The sequence below is a fragment of the Populus alba genome, chromosome 6 (assembly GCF_005239225.2).
Source record: "Populus alba chromosome 6, ASM523922v2, whole genome shotgun sequence".
NCBI lineage: Eukaryota > Viridiplantae > Streptophyta > Magnoliopsida > Malpighiales > Salicaceae > Populus > Populus alba.
In genome coordinates this window covers 22,516,925-22,542,210 of record NC_133289.1, presented here as the reverse complement: position 1 = coordinate 22,542,210, position 25,286 = coordinate 22,516,925, and the positions used below count along the sequence as shown (strand labels likewise).

Genomic DNA, 25,286 nt, shown 5'->3' with positions numbered 1-25,286 from the left:
TATATATGATTTAACTGGGCTGCTATTTTAATACTAATTTAATTTATATATATAAAATACGTTTATTTATTTATTTTTAAATATCATAACAATAATATTTTAATTGTTTCGGATTAACCCACTCGCTGCTCCGTGGGCTGGCGGTTTTAAGAGCTCCGGTTCAAACATCAACAAAGAAAAGAACAACAAGTAAAAAAAAAGTGGCATTATGCTAGTGGACTTGTCCAAAACGACGAGTCTTGAAACTCTAGCAAAATGCACTTTTCAGCCTCCTTAAAACCCCAAAACCCAATCTGGATTTCTAACTCAAAACGTCAGCTTGAAGCATAGAAAGTAAGTAAGAAAGAATCAATGGAGGAGAAGAAGGGTCTTCTAACCAAAAAAGAAGAAGAGCCATGGCGAGTCCTGGAATTCTACAGTGGTATTGGTGGCATGGTAATTAACCCAACGCCCTCAACACCCGCCCTCATATCTACTTACACATGCTTGCATCACTAAGTAATGTTTTTTTTTTTTTCTGTATGTGTTTTGTTAGAGATATTCACTTACGAAGGCTGGTGTCAATGCAAAGGTAGTGGAAGCTTTTGACATAAACGACAAAGCTAATGATGTTTATGAATACAATTTTGGCCACCGTCCTTATCAGGTTTGAGCTTTGAGTTCTTTATTCTGCAGTGCTGTTGAATTCTGAATGCGTTGGCATCTTAGTTCTTGTAAATTTGAGTTTTTGTGGTGATTTTTTGATCGAGAAGCTCTAAAAATGGATTTTATCAATTGCCCATTTTGCTAATAATTGCTATATGGGCATTAAGCTCCTGAAACATGAGAAGCTCTAAAAAGGGTTTCTGTCCATTTCCTATTGTTTCAATATGGGCTTTGAGTTCCCCAAAGTTGGAGTCTTGGAGATTGGTTTACTGTTTGTGTGTGCGCGTGGTTGTTTGGCAACTGGCATTTAAGCTGCAGTGAGTTTTAACGATATAGTCTGTGTTTTGAGCCTAAAATTTTGTAAAGTTCTCCTTTACATTTTGTCTTCTTATATATTTTGGGAACTATAGGGTAATATTGAGACTCTGACGGCTGCTGATCTTGACAACTATGGGGCACACACGTGGCTTCTTTCACCACCTTGTCAACCCTACACTCGACAAGGTCAGAACTACCACTTGTTTGTGTGCTCACACGCACGTGTTTTCTTTCCATGGATTGTTTTGTGGATTGGAGGAAATGAATTAGGTTAACATATTGATTAGGTCTTCAAAAGCAATCCGGTGATGCTCGAGCGTTATCTTTTCTCAAGATTCTTGAACTTATTCCTCATACTAAGCAACCTCCAAATATGTTGTTTGTGGAAAATGTTGTTGGATTTGAGGTTTGTTCCTGACTAGTTTGACTTAGCAGGTGGTTCACATTGTAAAACTTTCACTTATTCTTTGTGTCGTTTGCCTTTTCATTGCAGACTTCAGATACACGTGCAAAAATGATAGAGATATTAGCAAGTTCTGAATATATTACACAAGAGTTTATATTGAGCCCACTGCAGTTTGGTGTGCCTTATTCCAGGCCACGTTATTTTTGCTTGGTAAGCTCCTCTCTATCGCTACTCATGGACACATACAAACTATTATTTTACTTGGATTTTTATAGATTTCTGCTTCAGTATATTACTATGCTGTCTTCCCACCATGCAAGTTCAAGAATGTGATCTCGGACACATACGAATGATTGGAATTCATGAACTTAAGTTGGGTCTGAGATTGAATCTAGGACAGCTTTTTTGAGATCTTGAAAACCAAAATTTGCATAAGATAGATCATAAATGGTAAAATCATACCCATGGAAGCATACAAGCTGTTATTTTACTTGGATCGTTATAGATTCCTGCTTGAATAAATCATTTTTCTGTTGTCCCATGATACATGTTAAAGAATGTAATAAACGACTGCTATTCTTGAACTAGAAGTTGAGATTGAATCTAGGACGACAACTTGCTTGAGATCTTGAAAATCAATATTTGCATAAGATCATAAATGGAAAAAACGTATTGAATCCTGAAATGCCTGTGCTAGGTTTTCATGTAAAATTTGTATCTGTTTTACCATCTAGCATCCTCATAATATGTTTGGTAATGTAAAGTATGATATTCATTTTCATCATGTAAATAAACAGTCCTATCGGAGCTTTGTGGCTTTTTATAGCAAAATCGACTGAAGTGGTGAGAAATAAATATGTTTATATTTGAATGCCTCATGTACTATTTTTACAAATTAAGTTCTTAAAGGAAGTCCATTTGTACTAATAATATCCATAACTGCCACTTGTATTCATTAACTGCACAGGCAAAACGAAAGCCTTTATCATTTCAGCACGAAGTCTGCAATAACAAATTGCTTTGGTCTCCCAGTCCATTGTTCGAGCATAATGAAAATAATGTAACAGATGGATGGGACCAACCACCAGTGAACTGGGATACTTTGATCCATTCTTGTGAGCCAGTTGAGAGGTTTCTTGAGTTCAAGAGCTCCAGCAACCGAGCAACTGGAGGAACTGGAACTGATGTTTCAGCAGATTGTTCTGGAGCTTTGGAGAACATCAATGAAAGAAATCTTAATACAATGTCCCAGTATATTGTTCCATTAAGCTTGATTGAGAGGTGGGAAAGTGCAATGGGTATCCTTGTTATTTTTGCTTCTTTGTATTTTCTGCACTTCAAATTTACCCCATCTATCCTCGTCGTTATCTGAAAGTATTCCTAAAAGAGTTTAGACATTGTCTATCCGGATTCAAAGCGATGCTGTTGTTTTACTAAGAGTTATTATAGATACGTGAAAGGCACTGGATCCCTCTTGGCTACTATCCAGGTATGATTTCATTTCAAACTTTCAGATATATGGCCCTGCAGCTGGGAATCCCCCCCCCCCTTTTTTGGTTGAGCTATTAGTTGTTAATTCCAGTTGTGCTTTTATTTCAAGAACTCATGCTCAATTGCTTTCAATCATCCTAAGCACTCCATTCAACATATTAGATTGGATCTGCAGCAAGGTCCTCTCATGTGGATTTAGTGCCAAACACAATAACTCGGTATCTATTGAGTTATATAACATCACTTTTGCTGGTCATGTGGACCCGGCCAAATTTGTTTGACAAAACCAGTTAGTTGCCTATTTTTCAATTTGATAATTCATAATAGTTCAATGTATGGTTATATTAAGTGCCGTGGAAATCCTTTTACAATATTCCTGATATTTTAAATTGTGTTTAATACTGTGTCCTTTCCTTTTTTACATGACATTTACAAATGGATATCCAGCCAAACATCAAGGGAAAAGAATCTTCGTTGAAGAAGCAAGGGCTTAGATATTTTACCCCTAGGGAGGTGAGTAGATTTTGCTTGTATCTATTTTTGCTGAACTTTTTATTTGTTTTAACTATTTTCATCATCTTTGTTATTAGGTCGCTAATTTGCATTCGTTCCCTGATGATTTTCAATTCCCAGAGGCAATAAGCCTTAGACAATGGTATGTTTTTTTTGTCTGCATCTATTTTTGAAATGTTACAACATGCAACTGAAGCAGAAATAAACGAAACCTAAATGCATTCTTTTGATTAAAAAACAAAAGATTACTTGCATTCTTTTGAGTATAGAGTAGTCAAAAGCTCAAGATGATATTATACATAATGCTAAAATGTGAGGCATTTTTACTGTTCACAAAAACACTATTCACCCTTTTACATTTTACCGTTTAGATTACAATAGTGCAATTTTTGAAAATTTTCAATTTGGTCTTAGAATATTTTTTTGCACAATTAAGCTCTTTGAGACCAAATTAGAGCCTAATTGCATGTTTTGTTTTTGTAAGAGATGGTTGAATTGAAAGAAAAGGGACTGAAGTGAAAAAAGCGGGTAACATAGGTGGCAGATTGAAAATTTTGGTAAAAAATTCATTTGAGTCCCCTATCCTTTTTTGCTATTGGGTGACCGGTCCCTTGAATTTTATCAAATTCAATTTTGGTACCGAATTTCATTTTACTTATTTTTCATTTTTTTTTGTTGGAGGAGAGAGAGGAGTCACCAGATTTCGGCTTAGAGAAAGTGTCTGTTGGTGAGGAATCTGACCATCAAAACTATCGTTTTTTTTGTGTCAAATGGTTCTGTAAGTTAAGATTTCGTGTTTTTTTTACCTTGAAAATACCTAAAAAATCATATTTGAGCTAGGGAAGTTTTTTTTTGTTTTGGGTGGATTTCGGGTTTTAGGGTGATTTTTAACATTTTTCATGGCCATGGATTGGTTTAACAAGGTCTTTACAGTGTTTCCTAGGTGCTTTTCTAGTCACCACAATGGTTGGATTCTGGGGATGAACAAACAACGCGTTGTCTGTTGATGCAGGCGATGCATCAATTTTTTTTTTATGCATGGGGCAGATGACGCATCGTCCATCCCATTATACCTAAAAAAAGTATAGGCCCGCACGCAAGCCATTGCTTGAAGATTCTTTTTAATTTTTATTTTTTAAAAAATAATGTGTTGGTTGATATTTTTTTCAATTAAATTTTGGGTTTATGTTTTAATTAGTTTGTGATGATTTTTTTATGACATTGGGTGTGTTTAGTTTTTAAATAGAGAGGTATGATTCATTTGTGATTTTTTATTAATTTTATATAAATTAATTTTATTTTTTTTTAAAAATATATCTGTTTTTTATAAGATTTTTTATATGTGCAGCCTTGTATTTTTGTTTTATTCAATACATTTTATGTGTGTTGGTTTTTATTACAAGTTTTATGTCTTTTTCCATTACAAATTTATTTTGATAGAGAAATTCATTAAACACAATAAGGTAATTATTCGTGTTGTGATGTTAAATATTTTGATTTTCATTTGTCGCTTAAGTTTTTACAGCATCTTCGTATTAGGTTGATGTTTTATTTTGTGATCGTGTGTGTGTATATATATATTTTTATGATGTAGTTAAATAAAAAATTGTTGTGGGAAAAAAATAATAATTCCACTGGAGTCCATAACCCAGTTTACAAGTTTGGCATACAAACCCGGGTTGCTTGGTTCATAGGTTTGACGAGTTCACCCACCGACCAAATATGTTTTTTTTGGTTTTTGGTTCGTTAATTGTTTTTAATTTTTTATTTTATTTTATCCTTAAATATTGGATTGATTGGTTGAGAAATAAATTGCATGATTTATTTATTTTTGCTTTCTTTAGGGTTATTATTGTCTCAAATAAGTTTTTATTTTTAGGTTGGTGCTTAATTTTGTGACTATATATTTTTATCATATAATTAAAAAAATTCATTTCCATGACACGGTTTGCTTGAGGATTGAGATCGATTTAATCTGTTATTGTCTCGGTAGTTTTCGTGAAAAAAGTTATCATCTTGAAGTTTTGTTAGAAACTAAGTCATGTTTTTACTAATTATCAAGATTGCATTTTGATTCATGAAATCAATTAATTTAATTTGGGTCAACTCTCGCACGATTTAGTTTGAAACCTGAATGAGACAAAAAATTAGGTTGTGAGATTTTAAAATTGACCTATTAAACTAGTTTAATAACACAGCTAAAAAAGCTAAAAAATTCTTCATGCTCTTAACTTTTTTTTATATATTTCAAAATATTTGTCCGAGCCAATGAACTGTTATCAACTAAAGGCTGTCTGCAAAATATTTTGCAGTCGGAATAACAAAGGACAAGCTTGTAGGCTGATATAGGTTTCTTGCTGAATTGCAAGGCCACTTGCGATTTGAATCCATTTTTCCAATTCTCATGTTTGAGACATCATCCTTTTTCATTTCATATTTTGTCTCTTTCCTCTTGGAATTAAGTCTGTTTGGCCTTGTTTAGAACAGGTGCAGGGGTCTGCCTTGGCAGTTAATATATTTTTGTAATACAAATACCGTGCTAGACTGTTGAATCAATTTACACCTTTTGTAGAGAACATAACCATGGAACTCTGTAATGCATCTGACTTAGCTTCTTTTTTTTTTTTTTTTTTTTTTTTTTGTGGTTGCAGTTATGCATTGTTGGGAAACAGTTTAAGCGTAGCAGTGGTTGCGCCGTTACTCCGCCATCTATTTTCTCAACAATCATGATTTTTCAATCCAAGAGTCCTATCTACCGATTCATGGCTTTCTCTTTCAATTTCTGTACCACTCCTAATTTTCCTTGCAAGGGGTCCTAAGCATGGGGGTAATGAGTTGAAGAGCTTACTTTGAATGTGGATGTCTTGAGTTTTCAATGCTGAAATCAAGCATCCTGGCGGAGATGGAGTTCAAGGGGCACTCCAAGCATATCCAATTTTTACAAACACCATGCAAGGAGAAGAAGCATGGAAGGAGTTCTTTCAATATATGGAAATATATGTATGATCTCTGCAGGCGACGAAGTGTCTTCCCCTTCCAAGTTATTGCTACTAATCTATTAATTAGATCACAATGTATGTACCTTAGTGCCTAATGTCTGAGATTGCTTGGTTATTTTCTTCAAGTAGCGCGTGGGTTTGTGGCTTTGCCTAGCATTCACCTCTTCTTTCCCAGTTCTTAAGAGTGGTTGTATGATTAACCTGCCTCTTATTTGTGAGACTAGTGGTTTAGAAATTAAAAACAAAAAAAGAAAAAGAATTGCAACTTTGAATTGGCTTGCTAGTTTGCTTTGAGTTGGCTCTACCTTATTTGACAGGGTTGACTGGACTGGGGATGCCATTGTTGCTGGACATGGAGCTTGTTTTACAACTAAACAAGGTCTCCAGACTGGTTTAGCCATTGAATAGATTCGACGAGGATCCTTGGTGCCTGTATCTGGTGGCCTCAAAGTGATTGATTCTGGTCCAGGTTAGCATTGTTTTGTTGAGCTTAATGTGGCATGTTTCGTTGTTTGATATGACATGAATGCCGTTAACAAGGCTTCTCGTGTTCTTAGGGCTAGTTTGCATCTATTGTTAGGAAACCATCACTTTAGCGGTTAGGCAAACTCTCTATTTTCTCTAGGTGTAAATAATTCAGGACAGACGCAGGAGCTGCATAAAACATTGATCCAAGCTCAAATTCACCTGTGATCGATAACGACTATACGCTTTACATCTTTGCAAATATTAAGACAACTACCTTAGAATCTTCATGGATTGAATAAAGAATCGCAGCATCAAGAGCGTTGAATAATCTCTGTAGAATTGCGAGATGGTTGTTGTTATGGTGTGGATGCCAAGTAAAAAAAATCATTCGAAATTATACACAACAAGACAATCTTAGAGAAAGGAGACTTCATGAAAAGGCCGTGCTTTTGATTTATTATTATTTTTTTGAATTTTAAATTAATTTTTTATGTTTTTTTTTTATTGTTTTGATGTGTTGATATTAAAAAAAATAAAAATAAATAAATATTATTTTGATGAATTTTCAAATAAAATTTAATTTCTATTATAATCCCAAACATTAACAGAATATGATTGAATAATAATAAAATTTTGTCATGACACTGAATGAAATTGTTCTGCCTTCTAATCTTATGTACCAAAAACAAAAAAAATCACTTGAATGTGAAAGGATGAACATATATATCACGATAGAATTGAACTAAACTTAATTTCTGTCATGTCTTGTATTCAAATTAACATAAGATGAAACTGTTATGTCTTGTCTGATCCCATATACCTAATGTTGCCTTAAATAATTTTCATACGAATTAGAAAGCATGAGAAACTATACTAAAGTTTGAGAAAAAATTGAACTTTTTTTGTGTAGGAAAGTGTTTTCCTTCTGATACACTTTCCTTTCATTTTATGTACCTAGCTAAAACAAGGCAAAGTTGTCTTTGTCTTGTGTAATCTTCATGTCTAACAAATTCTGCCTTGTAATGAATTCATGTGTGAGCATGGACTTTCCCGGAATGCTTGCATAAAAGGAACTATAAAACTTGTTCCAAGATTGATTTTGGACCAGGACAATCCGAGTTAGAGGATTGATATATATATATATATATATATATTAAGAAATGATCAAATCACCTCATTTTATCCATTGTTTTTAATATAAATTATCTTGATTATCTTATAGTTTAGTTGTTTTTTTTTTTTTTACTTTACTGCTATTCTTTTGAAAATTAGAGTGTAAATTCCATACTCCATAGTTTATAGGTTGAAAACATTTTAAATTCTCGCTCACCAAAAAAAAAAAGGCAACAATAAAAATCAAATTAAAATGTCATTATATTATAATTAATAATAAAAAAATCGTTAAAATTATAAAATTACCATACAATTAGAAATTAACCTTTTATTATTTTTGGTATTCAAATTTAAAATTTCCATGACTAAAGGATTGAGCTATTTAATACCAACAACAATCATCATCAACACAATCTCACCATATCACATCCAATATCATCGTATTTAATATTATAATAACAATTATTTTTTAAAAATATATTAAAAAATTTATTTTAATTTAATTTTTTATATTAACATATCAAAATAATATCAAAATAAAAAAAAATTAAATCTTTGCAAACGCACAGTTAACAGAGTTATCAAACAGGTTTTAAATCACGGCGAATCTATTTTGTTAATCAGATTAATTTAAATCACTCAATTGTTTTTTTTCAAATTGAACCGGTCTTCGTTCTCGTGTTAATCTATCGGCCTTTCATGAATAAGTTAGCAGGAGTATTTAAGGGCCCTCTCCATCGAAAAGTGGTACTAATTAGCAAGGCCTGTAGGTATTAGAAGCCCAGCAAATGATTACCTTACTTCTCTTCACTCCAGTGCAAAGTCGAAACAGGAGCGAGGTTTTACTGTTAAAGTTGTTAGGGTTGGGTTCTTCTCTTCTGTTTCTGCAATTCCAAAAACCAAAGCAAAAATGAGATCACCAATTTCTTCATCAATCCCTCACTTCACTCTCCGCTCAATCAAAAGCCCCAAAACCCTCTCTTCACAACCTGAACTCCCCAATAACCCCATCTCAGAAATCCCACTTTCCCAGAATCCCCATCCAAACACCAATTTCCCAGGAAAATCCGCACCAACCTCGCAAGATTCATTTTTGACACAAACCCAATACATAGACACCCTTCTAAACCATCAAAATGATCCGCAATCAGCTCTTAGTTACTTCACTTGGGCTAGTCAAAAGAGAGGGCTTATCAAAAGCGTTGATGCATTATGTGTTTTGCTTCACATTTTGACCAAGTCTACAGAGACTTGTGGAAAGGCTAGGAATCTGCTTAATCGATTCGCTTCGGATGATTGGGGACCCGTGCCTAGTGTTGTTGTTGCGAGGCTAATTGAGAGTTCAAGAAGGTTGGATTTTGAATCTGATTCTCGGGTTTTTAATTACCTGTTGAATAGTTATGTTAAAACTAAGAGGATTAACGATGCTGTTGGCTGTTTTGATTCATTGATTGAGAAAGATATAGTTCCTTGTCTTACTGTTATGAATATATTTTTGAGTGAATTAGTTAAGAATAATATGATTCGTGAGGCGCGGGATGTGTACAATAAGATGGCTTCGAAAGGGGTTAAAGGTGACTGTGCCACAATTAGCGTGATGATTCGTGCATCCATGAGAGAAGGAAAATTAGAGGAGGCAGAGGGGTGGTTTAGAGAGGCAAAAAATAAAGGAGTAGAGCTTGATGCCAGGGCCTATAGTATTGTTATTGAGGCTGTTTGCAAGAAACCTGATTCTGTTGCAGCACTTGGGTTGTTGAGGGAGATGAGAGATAAGGGGTGGGTGCCGCACGAGGTCATATTTACTCGGGTTATTGGGGTTTGTATGAAGCAAGGAAAAATGTTGGAAGCAGTGAAAGTTAAGGGGGAGATGTTGAGTTGTGGGAAGCCAATGAATGTGGTGGTGGCAACGACTTTGATGAAGGGTTATTGCAAGCAAGGTGACTTGGATAGTGCTCTAGAATTGTTCGATAAAATGAATGAGAATGGAATTTGTCCAAACAATGTTACATATGCAGTTATCATTGAATGGTGTTGTAAGAATGGGAATATGGATAAGGCTTATGAGATTTACAACCAAATGAAAAACAAGGATATCTCCCCTACTGTCTTCAATGTGAATTCCTTGATTCGGGGATACTTGAAGGCACGGTCACCTGAAGAGGCATCCAAGCTGTTTGATGAGGCAGTTGCATGTGGTATTGCTAATGTCTTCACTTATAATTCTCTTTTATCATGGTTATGCAAGGAGGGTAAGATGACTGAAGCTTGCAGTATTTGGGAAAAGATGGTGAGAGAAGGTGTCCGACCCTCTGTAGTTTCTTACAACAACATTATACTTGGCCACTGCCAACAAGGCGACATGGATTCAGCAAATGGTGTGTTTGTGGAGATGCTTGAAAATGGTTTAAAACCTAATCTGATTACATATTCTGTTTTGATGGATGGCTATTTCAAAAAAGGTGACACTGAATATGCCTTTGGCTTGTATGATCGAATGCGAGGTGAAAATATTGTCCCATCAGATTTCACTTGCAATATTATAATCAACGGTTTGTGCAAAGCTGGTCGCACATCCGAGTCACAGGATAGGTTAAAGAAGTTGGTTCAGGAGGGTTTCATTCCCACCTGCATGACATACAACTGTATTATCGATGGATTTGTTAAGGAGGGCTCTGTCAACTCCGCCTTGGCTGTTTATACAGAGATGTGCAAAATTGGAGTATCTCCAAACGTCTTCACGTACACTAACTTGATTAATGGGTTTTGCAAGAGCGATAATATGGATCTTGCCTTGAAGGTGATGGATGAGATGAAAAACAAGGGTATTGAGCTGGATGTTACCGTATATTGTGCTCTGATTGATGGATTTTGCAGAAAAGGAGACATGGTAAATGCAAGCCAGCTTTTATCTGAACTCCAAGAAGTTGGGTTATCTCCAAATAAAGTAGTCTACAGTTCCATGATAAGTGGCTTCAGGAAGCTCCAGAATATGGAAGCAGCGCTGCATTTGCACAAGAGAATGATAAATGAGGGGATTCCTTGTGATTTACAAATTTACACTACGCTGATTTCTGGATTGCTAAAAGAGGGTAAATTACTCTTTGCTTCAGAACTTTATGCAGAGATGCTTGCTAAGGGCATCATGCCTGATTTAATAACTTATAGTGTTCTGATACACGGTCTTTGTAATAAAGGACAGCTAGAGAATGCACAGAAAATTTTGGAAGATATGGATAGGAAATGTTTGACCCCCACTGTCTTCATATATAATACTCTGATTACTGGACACTTTAAAGAGGGCAATCTACAAGAGGCTTTTAGACTGCATAATGAGATGCTCGACAAAGGTCTTGTTCCTGATGATACTACTTATGATATTCTTGTAAATGGAAAAGTCAAAGATGGAAATCTCTTTTCCGGAGCTTCAAGTGCTTGAATCCCATCATGTTTCCTTCAGAGTTTTGTACCATATAGAGGTCCTTCAAAGTAGGGTATCCGTGAAGCGACCCCCATCTAATTTGGGCTGGACCTTAACTGAGATACGATCCAATTTTCCATTTCTTTCTGGTTCACTCCAGGATCCCTTACTCTGACTGTTGCAAACAAGTTTTTGCAGCTGGTTCTTTCTTTGATCTTTTCAAGAGCTTTTGTGGGCATCAGTTACCACTCTGTTTTAGATCCCTTTTTATTGATGTAAATGTGTTAAATAATAGATAATATTAATTGCAACATTTCCTTGTGAAATCTTTGTAAGCAAACGAGCTTGTGTCACCGGTGAAAGCTTAACATACGTTATTTTATTTCGATTCACTTGGCACTCGGGTTTAAGTAGTTTGATGTTCTCGCAAATTTTTGTTCCAGTAGCTGAATAACAAATCAATCCCCCTCTTTTGTTCTGTGTGCTGTCTAGGGTATATAAAGATGCCAAATATAGGGCTTTCCACTGCTAATAGTTCTGTGGGTAAGTGATGAGTATGGGAGTTTTTTGAGGTTACAAGGAAGACGTACAAATTCGAGATCTCTTAGAGGGAGGGAAACCTCCCGAATCACGACGTAGCTGGTGAGTGGTTACTGCTTGCTTACAATCTGTAAGCCATCAAAGCGGCTGAACAAGATGTTTTCTCTCCCTCTCGAGGCGTGCAAGGGCCCGTGCTTGCCTGAGAGTAAAGGGTCACAAGGACTTCACGAGGGATGGCCCTATCAGGTTAACATTGGTTAATTACTGCCCAGCCAGGAGAACAGAAGTACAGCTTGGCCCTGTTGCAAGGCACCAATGTCCACACATGCTCTCATCAAATCATATTTGCTAGGCGCCAAGGTTGCTACTAACTTAAACATTACAAATTTGTAAGTAGAGAGCCTCTACTTTCGCTGTATTGCAAGGCTCCAAAGTTGCGAGGAACTTCAACATCGAACCCCACATGCTCTCATCAAGCCCACACCTCACCGAGTGTATGCTACATGGTGTTCCACTTTATCCTGCACTGATCTTATTGATTGTGATCTCTCGGTCACTAAAGACCACTTAAACCTTTTCTTCTTCTTGTTTTTGGACATTAGGAAGCCGAATAGGACCTTATCTACACAATAATGGTAACTCTTCCTTCTCTAAATCCTCTCATCCCAGATGTGAGAAGGCTTCGATCTTAGGCTGTTTCCTATGACCCCGAGTGATTTAACCAAGTAAGCTAGGTAGTAGAACCTAATATTCGTATGAATATCTAAAATCCGATAAAGTATAAATACCGAAATTTCTTATATATTAGATATAAATATGACATAAATATAGTAGAGATTCGAGGTACGAGTAGCCATTGCCATCTCTCCTGTAAAGCATCAATGAAAATAGTACCAATAACAACTTGGATTGGAACTAGCTGTATCTTTCCCTCCGAACCTGGTGAGGTTAAGCCATGAGATTAGCTTATGATGAGCGAAGGTAGGCAATACAAAGATAAGATCACTTCGTTTGTTGTGTGGCAGCAACAAGGGGAGGACTTTGGCATTAAGAAATGGAGCATCAAAAAGGAAAAAAGAAAAAAAATTTGGACGCCATTGCTACTGCATTATGCTATAGATATCTTATATACTAAAACCCATCACCCTATTCACTTCTCATCTACATATAAAAGACTGTATAATAATTTTTCAAGGGTTATTATAGTTAAAATATCTATATATATGACTGATCAAGTTAATTCAGAACTCTATTAATTAAACCCTTAACTCGAAACTAATTTTTAAAAACTCAACTTAAAAATATTTATAATTTAACTATATGAAATTATCATGATTTGATCTAGTTACTTATTATAACTTATCAAAACTAGATTTATTTATAAAAAAATATCAAAATGAATTGATATGTATTAACTTACCTAATCTATAACCTAAATTTTAGATCATAGCATTGACATAGCATGATTTAATAATTTTGAGTGTTACATTTAAATTTATAACCACCAACCACGTTTTTGTTTATGGTAAAAAAAAAAAAACTTTCAAACACAAATTTGGATTTCTTAGATTGAGCCCAGTCCATTGGGCCCCATTTCTTAAATTTTGTTCCGGTAGAGAAGTGGAGAGAAGAGATTCATCATACTTGAATCCAAAGTAATTAAAAAGGACAAAAACCTTCCCTAACACCCAATCAACCCTTCACTACCCACAATAAAAATAAAAAAAGAAATATAAAACTCTTTTTTTTTTTTTTTTTTAAAAAAAAGACAAATAAATAAATAAAGGTCTCTATATTGAAAATCAAAATCCCCCAACAAATCTAATTCTCTCTCTGTTATCAAATTTTTCACGGGTTATCAACGCAAGGTCAGTGAATTTGAATTTTTTTTTTTTGTTCTTAAATTTATGTTATTTTTTTTTTAATTTTTTTTGGTTAATTTATAAATGGTTAAATAAATTTATGTTATTATTAAAATTTAAAACATTGCATTTTTATTTTTCCTTTTCTCCATTTATGGTATTCTATGTTTTTGTGGTAGAATTGTGAGTTTAGTTATGTTAATTTGAATTTTTCTTATGTGATTTTGATTAATTTTGATTTTATATTTATTTATTTTTGTATATTCTGTTATGTTGTGTTTAATTTCTTGGAAAGTGATTAAACAAAGAAATTTCTATTTTTTAGGGGTTTTTCTTGATGGGTTTGTCTTATTATTGTTTTTTGTTTCTAAAGTTTGTGTTTTTAGCAAGATTGTAGAGTTTGTTTCAAGAAAGATCAATTTTTTAACCAACTCAACCTGGGGATTGATTGTGATTACTATTATTAATTACATCTCACTAAGTGATGGTGCTTTGCTTTATATTAATGCAGTTTACTCTTTGTTGATATATATTATTTGTTTCTGTTTTCAGGCTTGTAGTATTTGTTTTGATAAAAAAAATTTTACTTCCCGCTCAGATTCATTTTTTTCTATGCACGGAGATATTGAAGTTTTCGTTATGTTTGATGTTGTTCAAGTGGTTTCTGATTATGAAAAATTAATTTCCTTATTGTTGCAGGCATTGGTGAATTCCATTATATCATGAAGTTCAAGAAAGGAAGTAGAGTGGAGGTGTTGAGCAAAACAGACTTGTCCTCGGGTGCATGGTGGTGTGGTGAGATTATCTCGGGGAATGGACAGACTTATCAGGTTAGGCATGATGGTTCACAGGGCTTGAGTAATGAGGATAATGTGGAGAGCGTGTCAAGAAAGGCCATTAGGCCTTGCCCTCCGCCTGCTGATGTTTCAGATGGTTGGACTGTTGGTGATCTGGTGGAGGTGTTCGATGATCTTTGTTGGAAAACAGCAGCAGTTTTGAAGGTCATCAGGGGAAATTATTATCTGGTTAGGCTAATTGGGCCTTCAACAAAACTTCATGTCGACAAAGTTAACATCAGGATGCGCCAATTATGGCTAGATGGAAAATGGGTTGCAATTGGAAAGGTAAGATAATATTTGGTTCTTTTCTAGCTGCGTTTTTTGCATAATAGTTTTTGGTTCCATATTTGTGTTTGCTGTCTTCAACTGTCTATATGGTTCGCTAGCCTTGTTAGCATAGTTGCCCTCATCTGGTTGTTTGATTTGTCTAGCCAGTCATGAATACGTGCTTCCCTGTGCTCCATGTGTTGACTAATAATTATATGTTGGCTACTGTTTCCAGGGTTCTGGCAGTTTTGAAAATGAGAAGTCAAGTAAACCATCAGTTTGGAGTTGTTATCAGAAGATGAGGTCTCCAAGGCAGCAAGCCAGTAAGAAGAGGAAAGTGCAAGCGCGAGAAACTTGTTTAGCTAATAAGAACAACACTGGCTTCCAGGAGTCTTGTGCTATGTCAGCTAGAACATCCAAGAGAGCATCCCCATTTTGGTCATCTGATTTGGAAGCGTATAATGGAAAAGTTGACAAAATGAGAGCAATAGAGAAACAGAGTGAGGGCAAGCGAGTGATAACTGGGTACCCATCCTCATTCCTTAAAAAGGTAGATGCTGTTGCTTACCCACGTGAGTGTCTGGGTGAAATATACATGCATGCTTCCTCTAACAATCAAACAATTGGATCTTGTGAAATGAAGAGGGGAACACCAAATTATGTTGTTGATTCTTGTGGAAGAAGCTTGGAACCTAATGATTCTGATAGTGATGCATGTTCCATTGGTAGTTGTAGTGTTACTAGTGATAGTCCAAACAGACTGTTTAATCATGTTGTAGCTGGGAACAGTCCTGATGCAGATACCCTTAGTAGTGATGCCGAATCTTTTTATGGTCGTGGAGATGGGGAAGAAAATTGTTCCTTTCCCCTAGAAGAGGATGTAACAGCAAGGGTCCGTAGGTTTGAGTTGCATGCTTATCGTTGCACTCTAGGGGCATTCTATGCTTCTGGGCCCTTAAGTTGGGAACAAGAAGCATTGTTGACAAATCTTCGTATCTCACTTAACATTTCAAATGATGAACATTTGATGGAGCTAAGGAACTTAATTTCTGCTGAAACAAGCATTCGGATATGTTAATGTTTTCTGTCCTTTTTCCTTGTTTAGGTGTTTTCCTCTTTTAGCAAACAGGTTTTTCTTGGTTTCATGCCTCGCAACTATGTAAGAAGCAAGATGAAATTGTTACATTTTGTAGCTTTATTTTAATTCTTCAATCTAGATGATTTAGCTAGTGAAAATCTGTAATTTGGATTCTTATTATAGTACAATATTTCCAGACCTGTTTTTTTGTTTTATGCTCCTCAAAGGTTCTTGCTCTTTTTTGCATCTGATCTGTGAAAAACTGCGCTTCTGGTGTTTGGCATATGAGGAAAGTTAGCCCGTTCATTCATTATGCATGACAGGATGAATAACTGTCATCAATATTAACTATTCTTCTTGCCAATGGAAGTCATGCCTATTGCCTCTCATCTTTCTTTCCACGGAGTTTCGAGGTTGTTATTGATGAATCCCTGCATTTTTCAGGGCCAAAGTAGGAGGCATGCAAATTTTGCTTCCAGAGGTCCAAAGATGATGCTGGGGACCTGTGGTTCACCATCATTTTTCTGGTTAAATGAGCTGGGGGCAATGTTTGCATCCTGTTCTCTTCAATTATGCCCATTAATGGCCAGATACTGACACCATTGTTATCTCATCTCTGATGATGAAGTCCATTTCAGGTGTGCAGAGTACTGGATGAAGTAAGATCAGAACTCTGACATGGCTGCCACGAGAAGGTCCTCTCGAACTTTAAGGCTGAATCATGAGTTTTTTGGGTTTATAGCATTTGAAAACAATATAATGGTAAAGTAACACATTGAAGAAAATATTTGGGGACATCGTCTACTTTATACAAATTTAATAGTTGGAGCCCCTTTCTTCCATTTTCTCCCTATATTTTCTTCATCTCTCCTCGCAGCCACTCACCCTCCCCTATCCCTGCGGTCAGCTACCTTCCTTCTCTCTTCGCGATTTATGCTTCTTACCTAGATCTTTCGGATGCTAAGAGAAATCATGTTTTTTAGGAGTGACATCCGACAATTGATGTGGATACCTACATGAGATGATAGATGTTCATTACGTGTTGTTTTATTACACCTACTTGGTCATGTTTCCTAAGGTATCCATGCAATCCAATGCATTATAAGTCTTGATATCCGAGACAGAATCAATTAGTATCCAATATTGTTTTACATGACATTTATTAAATATTATTAATATTATTATGAATGGTGACTTCTAATTAGTTTTTAATGTGTGTATATAGATTCACTACTTGACACAAGAGGCTTAAAAAGAAACAATGACCTATTTATGAAATCATCGATGAGATGAGACGTATTGTGACCAAAACTACACTCAATTTATATTGTGGTGGACTTCAAGAGGTTGAGGAGGTTGAGTGTCTTGAAGTGACATTAGCAACAGATGAAATTACTTATTATGGGAATATTGGGGATGTTGGTTCGTTCATGAGCATTACAAGTTCATCCACAAGCATTTTAGGTTCATTCATAAGCTGGGGTGATATTAGATCTCCTCACATCTGCACGGATGTTACAAATTCGTCCTCTAGTTGGATGAGTTGGGGTGATGCTTCATATTTTTTCATGAGTTGAAACGATTATTAGATATAATTACATGTTATAAGAATTATAAATAGATATATAATTAGTTTAATTTTAATAAAATGTTATGTTAATCACTAGTTTAATTTATTACTTATGAATGAAGATGTTATATGCTGATGATGTGAATTGTGTTTTGATGCCAAAAAAATGATTATTTGAATTGTATGAATTGTATTTTGTTTTAGACAACAAGTTAGTGACAAAAAAAATTTATCCTAGAAAATGTCTATTAGTCGGGTCATAGATAACATCTACGACTCGAGTATTGCAATTAATATTTGTAACCCGTGAATCACGGATAATAAATGTGACTTGCATGTTGCAGATGCTACCAATAACTTAATCAAGTATGTGCTTGATCCGCACTTGAGGTCTTGGCACAGTGGTTGAAGGGATTTGTTTTTTTCCTCTGCATCCTGGGTTCAAACCTCACCGTGCACGCCTGTCACCCCCGCGGTGCCTTACATGCTCACTGGGTTTGCAGGATGTTCAGTGAGCCGTGAGATTAGTCGTGGTGCGCGCAAGCTGGCCCGGACACCTACGTAAATAAATAAATAAAAAAAGTATGTGCTTGATCCATAAATAATTTTTCACCTGTTATTTTACTACATTTTTTTATCTATTCTAAGTTTAAAAAAACTCGTTGAATCACGCACAAAATTTATCCTGCCCTTTCTTTTTGTGCGCAAACACATGTTCTTTTGTTGCTTACAATCTCATTAACTTGCTAATTTGATTTAATACACAAGTTTTGTTCAAAACATGGATTCCTTCCGGTGTGCTTTTGGCAGTTTATGTTTTATAAATGTGGTATTGTCAGACTTGGAGAGGAATCGTCAGTTTGCTGCTCGTAGTTTTGTGTAAGAAGTACGAATATACTTGCAGGATGGGAGTGTGATTAATCAGCTGTCAAGTATTTAAACATGCAAATCATCTTGTTCATGCAGAGGTCTAATGAATTCTCGGTATTTGACTCTTGGACTTCTTTGTATTGTTGGGATCCTAGACATTGGTTGAAATGAGAATGTCTGCTGAAATAGTGACAGCTTGCAAGAACAACGTGGAGCTTTTCCGGTGACCTACCGGCAGTGAATGCCATGGAACAACAACAGGTGGCAATTACAAGGATTTTAAGTCACGGAGGAGCGTCTGGGAATATTCATTGCAGGATAGTCTTCTTGCCCTAAATTATTCAACGGAGCGTCTGGATTACTTGAACAGCAATTCTAGCAATAATCAGATGAATCTAGGACACCATGAAACAATCACCCTCGCATGCAAATAATTGAAAATGCCATAAATGGGATCAACACAACACTGGTCGATTAAGATATAAACCAACACTAATAAAATCCTACAGAAATTGACACAAAACTGTAGGTACGAGGGAAGAATAACCAAAGCATGGCAATACCCTCAAAATGATGAAACATACAGCGGAAAACAAACAGGTCAATAATAAACCTAGAACCATTCAGTTTACCCTCGTTCATGTTAAAGGACATAAATCCACATCCCCGAGGCCATATACTATTAAGCCTCTCAATCCACCAGCAGCAGCCACAAAACACACGACCTCCATCAACACTTTAATCGAATACATCATCATCATCATCTGGAAGAGGTTGACTAACTGCAGCAGCTAGCTCAGCCTCGTGCCTGTCAAAATTACCAGCAGAGGGATGGTTAAAGATAACTTTCAGAAACATGTTTTTTTTTTAACAAAAAAAGCCAAACATTTACACCCATATATAGGAGAACCGACACAAAAAAAAAATGCATGGAAATAATCTGAGTTTCTTTCATATGCAATTCACCAGAAAGAGGAATCGATAGGAGAGGGAGAGCTAATTCTTAAAGAACACAATACTTACTGTGCCTGTGCTGCAAGATCAATTGTAACTTCCGGGGGAGCCAGGGCAGGAGACTCAACAAAATGCAAATTGGGATCCCTGCAGTCATAAAACCAATTCAGATAGGCAATTTATTCTGATTGATATGGTCAGGAGAAATCAGGCATTTGAATTGAAATAACAGCGATCCTTTTACCCGGCAAGCTTTCTGGCAAGGTACAGGAAGGGCTTCTCAAAGTTGTAATTGCTCTTTGCTGAAATTTCATAGTACTGCAAGTTCTTCTTACGGTGGAAAGTGACCTGCTTTGCCTTCACCTGCCTGTTCTTCACATCAACCTTGTTTCCACAAAGAACAATAGGAATGTTCTCACAAACCCTGAAAAGATTCAATCAGTCTCAAAAACAAATGAGTAAGCCAAATATGTCATAACAAGGGATTACACACACCGGCAAAGATCCCGATGCCATGTAGGGACATTCTTATATGTCAAACGAGCAGTAACATCGAACATGATGATTGCACACTGTCCATGGATGCTGCATAAGAAACAAAAAAAATTGGCATTCACCAAACCATTTCAAATTGCTTTTGTACAGATAACATTGGAAGATCAAAACATAATACAAGGCCACCATAGGCTGGCTAAAATCCATATCCCACCCCAGTAATTGAAATGACATCCCCAATTGCTCGGATATACTCATGCAATAAATCTCCTAATAAAATGAAGTACAAAACACCAGGTTCTAATTATTTGAGAACAGACAATATTCTGTTGGTAAAACGCAGAACATAAGTTCTATAATCAAACCATTAAAGTGCTGATGAGTTTATAACTAAGCCAAAAAAATTACGAATGCAAGGCATGATCTAAAACAACATAAAAATCACTTTAAAAATCATCCTTAAATCAAACAGCAGCCACAAATACTTACTAATATCCATCTCTGAGACCACCAAACTTCTCTTGACCAGCTGTATCCCAGCAATAGAATCTAATTTTTCCACAGTTAGTGAAGAAATCCAAAGGATGAACTTCCACACCAATAGTTGCTGCATTCACCAAAAATACACAAACAAATCAATAACTTCCACACCACAAAACCAACTAATTAAAAAAATACAAGACTTACGCTCATATTTCTTCTCAAACTCGCCAGTAAGATGCCTTTTCACAAATGTTGTTTTCCCTGCATTGTGCAAACACCCAGAAGCCAAAAATCAATAACAGTGATTTTAATTAAAAGATAAAAATAAAATCAACACCCCAAATCCAAAACTCTGCCAAAATAAACATGGTTTTTCCTATATTTTTCAAATACCCAAATGCCGCAAATCCAAACCCAATTTTTTTTAAAATCAAAACCCCAAATCTTCTTATACAGATAAATCTTATCTTCAATGCATTTAAAAGAATACCCAGAAGCTGAAAGACAAACCCATGTTTTTTTTATATCAAAAATATCAAAACCCAAACCCAAACAACACTAAAAATAAACGGAAAACACAAAACCCAGATAAAAAACTTCAAAAATATTAAAAATCATAAAAACTCACGACAGATTTAACCAAAACAGATGCACATACCTGTGCCACCATCACCAACAATAACAAGCTTGAAGCTTGGATAATCAACAGTTTGCTGATTCGGCAAAGCCTACATTAACAAACAGAAACACACAGAAAAACAACCGAAAATCATCAAAAGGAAAATAAAGATTAAGTATTGAGATTATTACAGCATATAGATCAAATCGAAGAAATCAATACATGAAGAAGAGGGTGCATACCATTTGATTTTAAGATTTAAATTCAATTTCGAATTGGTAGAGAGAGCTTCTACTGCTTGGGATTTGAATTTTTGAGGGCTTGTGAGGGATGGAGGGGTTTATAAAGAGGAGGTTTAAGGAGCGTGAGAGACCCAAGATGTAAAGAGTGGGAGGATCTGGGACGTTGGTGGTTGCCGACCTGTGTGTTGGACGGTAAGATTGAGGGCGTAGGTGGTGTATGTAGTAGGGGATTTATACTTGGCTTAAATCTGACGCGAAACGCTGAACCTCGAGTTTGGTTCCGCTTCACATCAACGCGGTCAAATAGAGTTTGATTGTTGTCTAGGATCAACCCATAAGAACGGTCCATTGTTTTTTTGAGCTGTGGGCTCCATGGTTGTTTAAGGGAGTGTTTGTTTGTGTGAAATTTGTCTCTCTTTTTCTTTTTCTTTTTCTTTTTTTCATTCTTGTAACTTTTACTTTTTAAAGTTGTTTTTAAATTCCTTTTCATCTAAAAAAGATTAAATTGAAATTTTTAAAAGTTTTTTTAATGATTTTAATGTAATAATATCAAAAATAATTTTTACTAAAAAAATATTATTTTGATATATTTTTAATATAAAAGTATTTTTAAATAGCATCATGGCATCGTATATACCAATCTCTTTTTTACTTTTCAAATGATTTTTTTTAAAAAATAAATTAAATTGATGCTTTTTAAGTATTTTCAATAATTTTGATATGTTGATATTAAAAATATAAAAAATATAAAATTATTTTAATATATTTTTAATTATAATTTTTTTTAAAAATATTATATATTACATTACTAAAAATATAGTAAATCATAATTACAAGACATGACATTGACATGGGGATCCATATGGCATAAGATTAGGATCTTTTAACTTTTTCTGTTTCTGAAAAAAGAAAGTCCGTTTTGTTATATATATAAAAAAAGGTTTTCCACAAACTTGACTAATGTTTGACCCCGGGTCATAGGGTTGACTCAGATAGGATTAGTCATGACCTAATCGGGTTTGGCATAGCAAAACCTAGCCAGGTTACAACATGATTTTTCCTTCCTATTTCTAGGCCTTTTACATGTATTCACAAATCGGCCCAAGGAATTTAAAGCCCAATCTGGACACACTTACTATAATCCAATACAGCACACACGATGAGGTGATCTCCCCTAAATCTGACGGCCTAGATTCGTGCGTTAGATTTAAGCCACCTGAACAAGTTTGAAATTTGAAACCCTCCTAGCTTCTATCCTCTACACACACGTCAAACATCATGAAAATATCCACCCTCCACGTAACCATGTCTACAACCATCAACGTCACAGATCTGACAACCCCTACACCTCATCGCACAGGATCTCCATAAAACCTCTCTTTATAAAACCCTTCGAAGAACAGTCTTGCAAATCGCTCTCCTTCTCGACGCCTCAATAAAAAAGATTTGCTGTTTTGAAAAATTAAACAAAATGGTGAGTCTTTAAGATTTTTTTTTAATTAGATCTACATTGCAACCTCTTGTTTTCTTGTTGATTTTGTACTGATATTTTGTACTGGTTTTTTTTTTTTTATTATTAATTTTAGGCTTTGCCAAATCAGCAAACTGTTGATTATCCAAGCTTCAAGCTTGTAATTGTAGGTGATGGTGGTACAGGTATGTGTAAATATTTTTATTGCCGAGGCTCTGTTGGGTTAAATCCGTGTTGTTTTTTTAATCTGGGTCTTGGGTTTTGTGTTGATCTTCAGTGTTTTCTTTGGCATTTAGATTTTGATCCTATTTGAAATATTGATTTTTAGTGATGTTTGGAATTTGGGGTTTTGATTTTCTTGATGTAAAACATGGTTTTGATTTTTAGCTTCTGGGTTGTTGTGAACTGTAGGGAAAACCACATTCGTTAAGAGGCATCTTACCGGAGAGTTTGAGAAGAAATATGAGCGTAAGTTAGAATATATTTTGTTTGTTGTTGTTGAATGACCTTATGTTTTAGTTCCTGATGTTGTATGTGATTGATTGACTCTTGTGTTTGTAATGGATGCAGCAACTATTGGTGTGGAAGTTCATCCTTTGGATTTCTTCACCAACTGTGGAAAAATTAGATTCTATTGTTGGGATACAGCTGGTCAAGAGAAGTTTGGTGGTCTCAGAGATGGATATTAGTAAGTTATTGTGGCTGATGTTTGTTTTAAGGATGATTTTCATACTAATTGTATGCATGTTGTTTTGGATCATTCCTGGCGTTTCAATTTTTTTTCTCTTAGTTATCGGGTCACTAGCACTTGAATGGCTTAATGATAGATGTGTTCAGTGTTACTGACAGGATTTTGCACACACGCTCATAATTAGAACCTAGTGTTCTGTATGCTTCATTTTATCATGAGATTTATTGCATGAATACATGTAAGCAACCACCTCAATTGTTGGAGTTGATACCAGCATGATGTTGGATTTCTTTCTTTTCCAGTTCCTTTTTCAAGTGTTGATGTTAATTACATGTGTGTGCGCGCTTCTGGAATTATGAATTTTTTCAATGTTTGTTTGCCCTGTCCTATACTGCTTGTTTCTCTGATGTTTTCTTTGTACGAAAGCAACTTGAAGTGATATACTGAATGAAAGTTTTTGGTTTCCTACGCAGCATCCATGGACAGTGTGCTATCATTATGTTTGATGTTACTGCACGATTGACATATAAGAATGTCCCTACATGGCATAGGGATCTTTGCAGGTGTGTTGATTTCTTTGTTCTGATCTTTTGAATTGTATTCTTTTTGCCAAGCTGATTCAATATATTTTGATTCTCCTGTTCTGTTGCCTGCTCTTCAGGGTCTGCGAAAACATTCCTATTGTTCTCTGCGGAAACAAGGTGGATGTAAAGAACAGGCAGGTGAAGGCAAAGCAGGTTACTTTTCACCGGAAGAAGAACTTGCAATACTATGAGATTTCAGCTAAGAGCAATTACAATTTTGAGAAGCCATTCTTGTACCTTGCCAGAAAACTTGCTGGGTAAAGGATCATCATCATGTCAATCTGAATGCCTTTACCCTTTTTGTAATTTCTGTTAAGTGATAATGTTTGGGGTTGTTTCGTGACTCTAGGGATCCTAACTTGCATTTTGTTGAGACTCCAGCCTTGGCTCCCCCAGAAGTGCCTATTGACCTTGCAGCACAGGCACAGTAAGTGTTCAATGTCATTTAAGATTAGCTCTCCGTTGCCATTCTATTACTTTCTTTTACTACATAGATATTCACAAATCTGCATGTACATTATTATGTGCATTGTCTATACAAAAACACAAAGGAAAAGAATTTCTCAGGTTTCATAAAAATGAACTTACATATTATACAATCAACGTGGTTGTGTTTATCAAGTATTACAAGAGGCTGGTTTGATTATTTTTTTATATATAAACTTGATACAGTAAATCATCCATGTTTATTTATATACATACCATCGGTTTGGTTTTTGATCTTTGTTCTTGCTGCTGGTAATTTTAACAGGCACGAGGCTGAGCTTGCTGCTGCTGCTAGTCAACCTCTTCCAGATGACGATGATGACGCATTTGAGTAAAGAATATCAGAGGGGTGTTGTCGATGATGGAGTGAGAGACTTTTGATTATATGATTTTGAGGATATAGATTTATGTCCTTTGACATGTACGAGTATAAACTGGATGATTTCAGGTTGATTACTGACCTGTTTGTTTGAGTTGCTCATATCATCATTTTGCCAGGAGTGTCTTGCCTTGTTTATTCCATCCTTCTTCATACATGCAGTTTTAAGCTACTTATCGATGTCTGCAGGATGCTACTAGTGTTTCTATCTGTCCTTAATTTGTCAGCACTGTGCTGATTAGTGATTATATGGCTTTTCTTATTGTGGTGGTTCCTCTAATCCGGTGTGAATTAACACCAGCGTGTAAACTATTATAATAAACGTCAACCTGGTGCCGCTAGGGTGACTCTGGGTGTTCTGTGACTGCTCTTTCATATGAATATGAAACAAGTTGTTTCTGCCTTGATATAAGTAGCAGCATGGATGAGTAATTGCTGAACGTATTACATCTTTATCTTGTTTAATTCATGCAAGTTGCAGCCGC

General features: G+C 35.5%; 5 protein-coding genes across 6 annotated transcripts; 4 read left to right on the top strand and 1 right to left on the bottom strand.

Annotated features, from left to right (window-relative positions):
* Positions 1-198: 198 nt before the first annotated feature.
* On the top strand, positions 199-6,646 carry LOC118050305 (tRNA (cytosine(38)-C(5))-methyltransferase 2). 2 transcript variants are annotated; one of them, XM_035060623.2, is made up of 10 exons: positions 201-435; positions 536-646; positions 1,056-1,149; positions 1,251-1,369; positions 1,457-1,579; positions 2,337-2,667; positions 2,764-2,858; positions 3,308-3,373; positions 3,451-3,515; positions 6,025-6,646. In XM_035060623.2, the coding sequence occupies exons 1-10, from the start codon at positions 352-354 to the stop codon at positions 6,101-6,103; spliced, it is 1,167 nt and encodes a 388-aa protein (XP_034916514.1). In that variant the 5' UTR covers positions 201-351; the 3' UTR covers positions 6,104-6,646. The 2 variants fall into 2 exon arrangements, with proteins under 2 accessions (XP_034916513.1, XP_034916514.1); XM_035060622.2 differs by lacking the exon at positions 3,451-3,515 and having other exon boundaries at positions 199-435.
* Positions 6,647-8,720: 2,074 nt separating this feature from the next.
* LOC118050306 (uncharacterized) lies at positions 8,721-11,759 on the top strand. The gene has a single exon (XM_035060624.2). It carries the CDS (start codon positions 8,864-8,866, stop codon positions 11,387-11,389), a length of 2,526 nt encoding a protein of 841 aa, XP_034916515.1. The 5' UTR covers positions 8,721-8,863; the 3' UTR covers positions 11,390-11,759.
* Positions 11,760-13,576: 1,817 nt separating this feature from the next.
* LOC118050307 (uncharacterized) lies at positions 13,577-16,172 on the top strand. The gene is made up of 3 exons (XM_035060625.2): positions 13,577-13,779; positions 14,473-14,897; positions 15,115-16,172. The coding sequence occupies exons 2-3, from the start codon at positions 14,496-14,498 to the stop codon at positions 15,955-15,957; spliced, it is 1,245 nt and encodes a 414-aa protein (XP_034916516.1). The 5' UTR covers positions 13,577-13,779; positions 14,473-14,495; the 3' UTR covers positions 15,958-16,172.
* Positions 16,173-18,822: 2,650 nt separating this feature from the next.
* LOC118050308 (GTP-binding nuclear protein Ran1B) lies at positions 18,823-21,450 on the bottom strand. The gene is made up of 8 exons (XM_035060627.2): positions 21,191-21,450; positions 20,988-21,057; positions 20,534-20,590; positions 20,336-20,453; positions 19,847-19,936; positions 19,596-19,775; positions 19,421-19,498; positions 18,823-19,205 (listed from the first exon to the last, which is right to left on the bottom strand). Exons 1-8 carry the CDS (start codon positions 21,191-21,193, stop codon positions 19,136-19,138), a joined length of 666 nt encoding a protein of 221 aa, XP_034916518.1. The 5' UTR covers positions 21,194-21,450; the 3' UTR covers positions 18,823-19,135.
* A 1,123-nt stretch (positions 21,451-22,573) lies between these two features.
* LOC118050309 (GTP-binding nuclear protein Ran-3) lies at positions 22,574-24,919 on the top strand. Its single transcript, XM_035060628.2, has 8 exons — positions 22,574-22,664; positions 22,777-22,846; positions 23,073-23,129; positions 23,232-23,349; positions 23,826-23,915; positions 24,014-24,193; positions 24,286-24,363; positions 24,688-24,919. Exons 1-8 carry the CDS (start codon positions 22,662-22,664, stop codon positions 24,755-24,757), a joined length of 666 nt encoding a protein of 221 aa, XP_034916519.1. The 5' UTR covers positions 22,574-22,661; the 3' UTR covers positions 24,758-24,919.
* The last annotated feature ends 367 nt before the right edge of the window (positions 24,920-25,286 follow it).

What these genes read in the sequence shown, in the direction of transcription:
- LOC118050305 (XM_035060622.2), top strand. Translation starts at nt 352, where the DNA reads ATGGAGGAGAAGAAGGGTCTTCTAACCAAAAAAGAAGAAGAGCCATGG. An exon ending in ACAGTGGTATTGGTGGCATG is followed by an intron (nt 436 to 535) that starts GTAATTAACCCA and finishes GTGTTTTGTTAG; the next exon opens with AGATATTCACTTACGAAGGC. An exon ending in TTGGCCACCGTCCTTATCAG is followed by an intron (nt 647 to 1,055) that starts GTTTGAGCTTTG and finishes TGGGAACTATAG; the next exon opens with GGTAATATTGAGACTCTGAC.
- LOC118050306 (XM_035060624.2), top strand. Translation starts at nt 8,864, where the DNA reads ATGAGATCACCAATTTCTTCATCAATCCCTCACTTCACTCTCCGCTCA.
- LOC118050307 (XM_035060625.2), top strand. Translation starts at nt 14,496, where the DNA reads ATGAAGTTCAAGAAAGGAAGTAGAGTGGAGGTGTTGAGCAAAACAGAC. An exon ending in AATGGGTTGCAATTGGAAAG is followed by an intron (nt 14,898 to 15,114) that starts GTAAGATAATAT and finishes TACTGTTTCCAG; the next exon opens with GGTTCTGGCAGTTTTGAAAA.
- LOC118050308 (XM_035060627.2), bottom strand. An exon ending in CTTGCCAGAAAGCTTGCCGG is followed by an intron (nt 19,499 to 19,595) that starts GTAAAAGGATCG and finishes TTATGACTGCAG; the next exon opens with GGATCCCAATTTGCATTTTG. An exon ending in GATCTTGCAGCACAGGCACA is followed by an intron (nt 19,206 to 19,420) that starts GTAAGTATTGTG and finishes TAATTTTGACAG; the next exon opens with GCACGAGGCTGAGCTAGCTG.
- LOC118050309 (XM_035060628.2), top strand. An exon ending in CTTGCCAGAAAACTTGCTGG is followed by an intron (nt 24,194 to 24,285) that starts GTAAAGGATCAT and finishes TCGTGACTCTAG; the next exon opens with GGATCCTAACTTGCATTTTG. An exon ending in GACCTTGCAGCACAGGCACA is followed by an intron (nt 24,364 to 24,687) that starts GTAAGTGTTCAA and finishes TAATTTTAACAG; the next exon opens with GCACGAGGCTGAGCTTGCTG.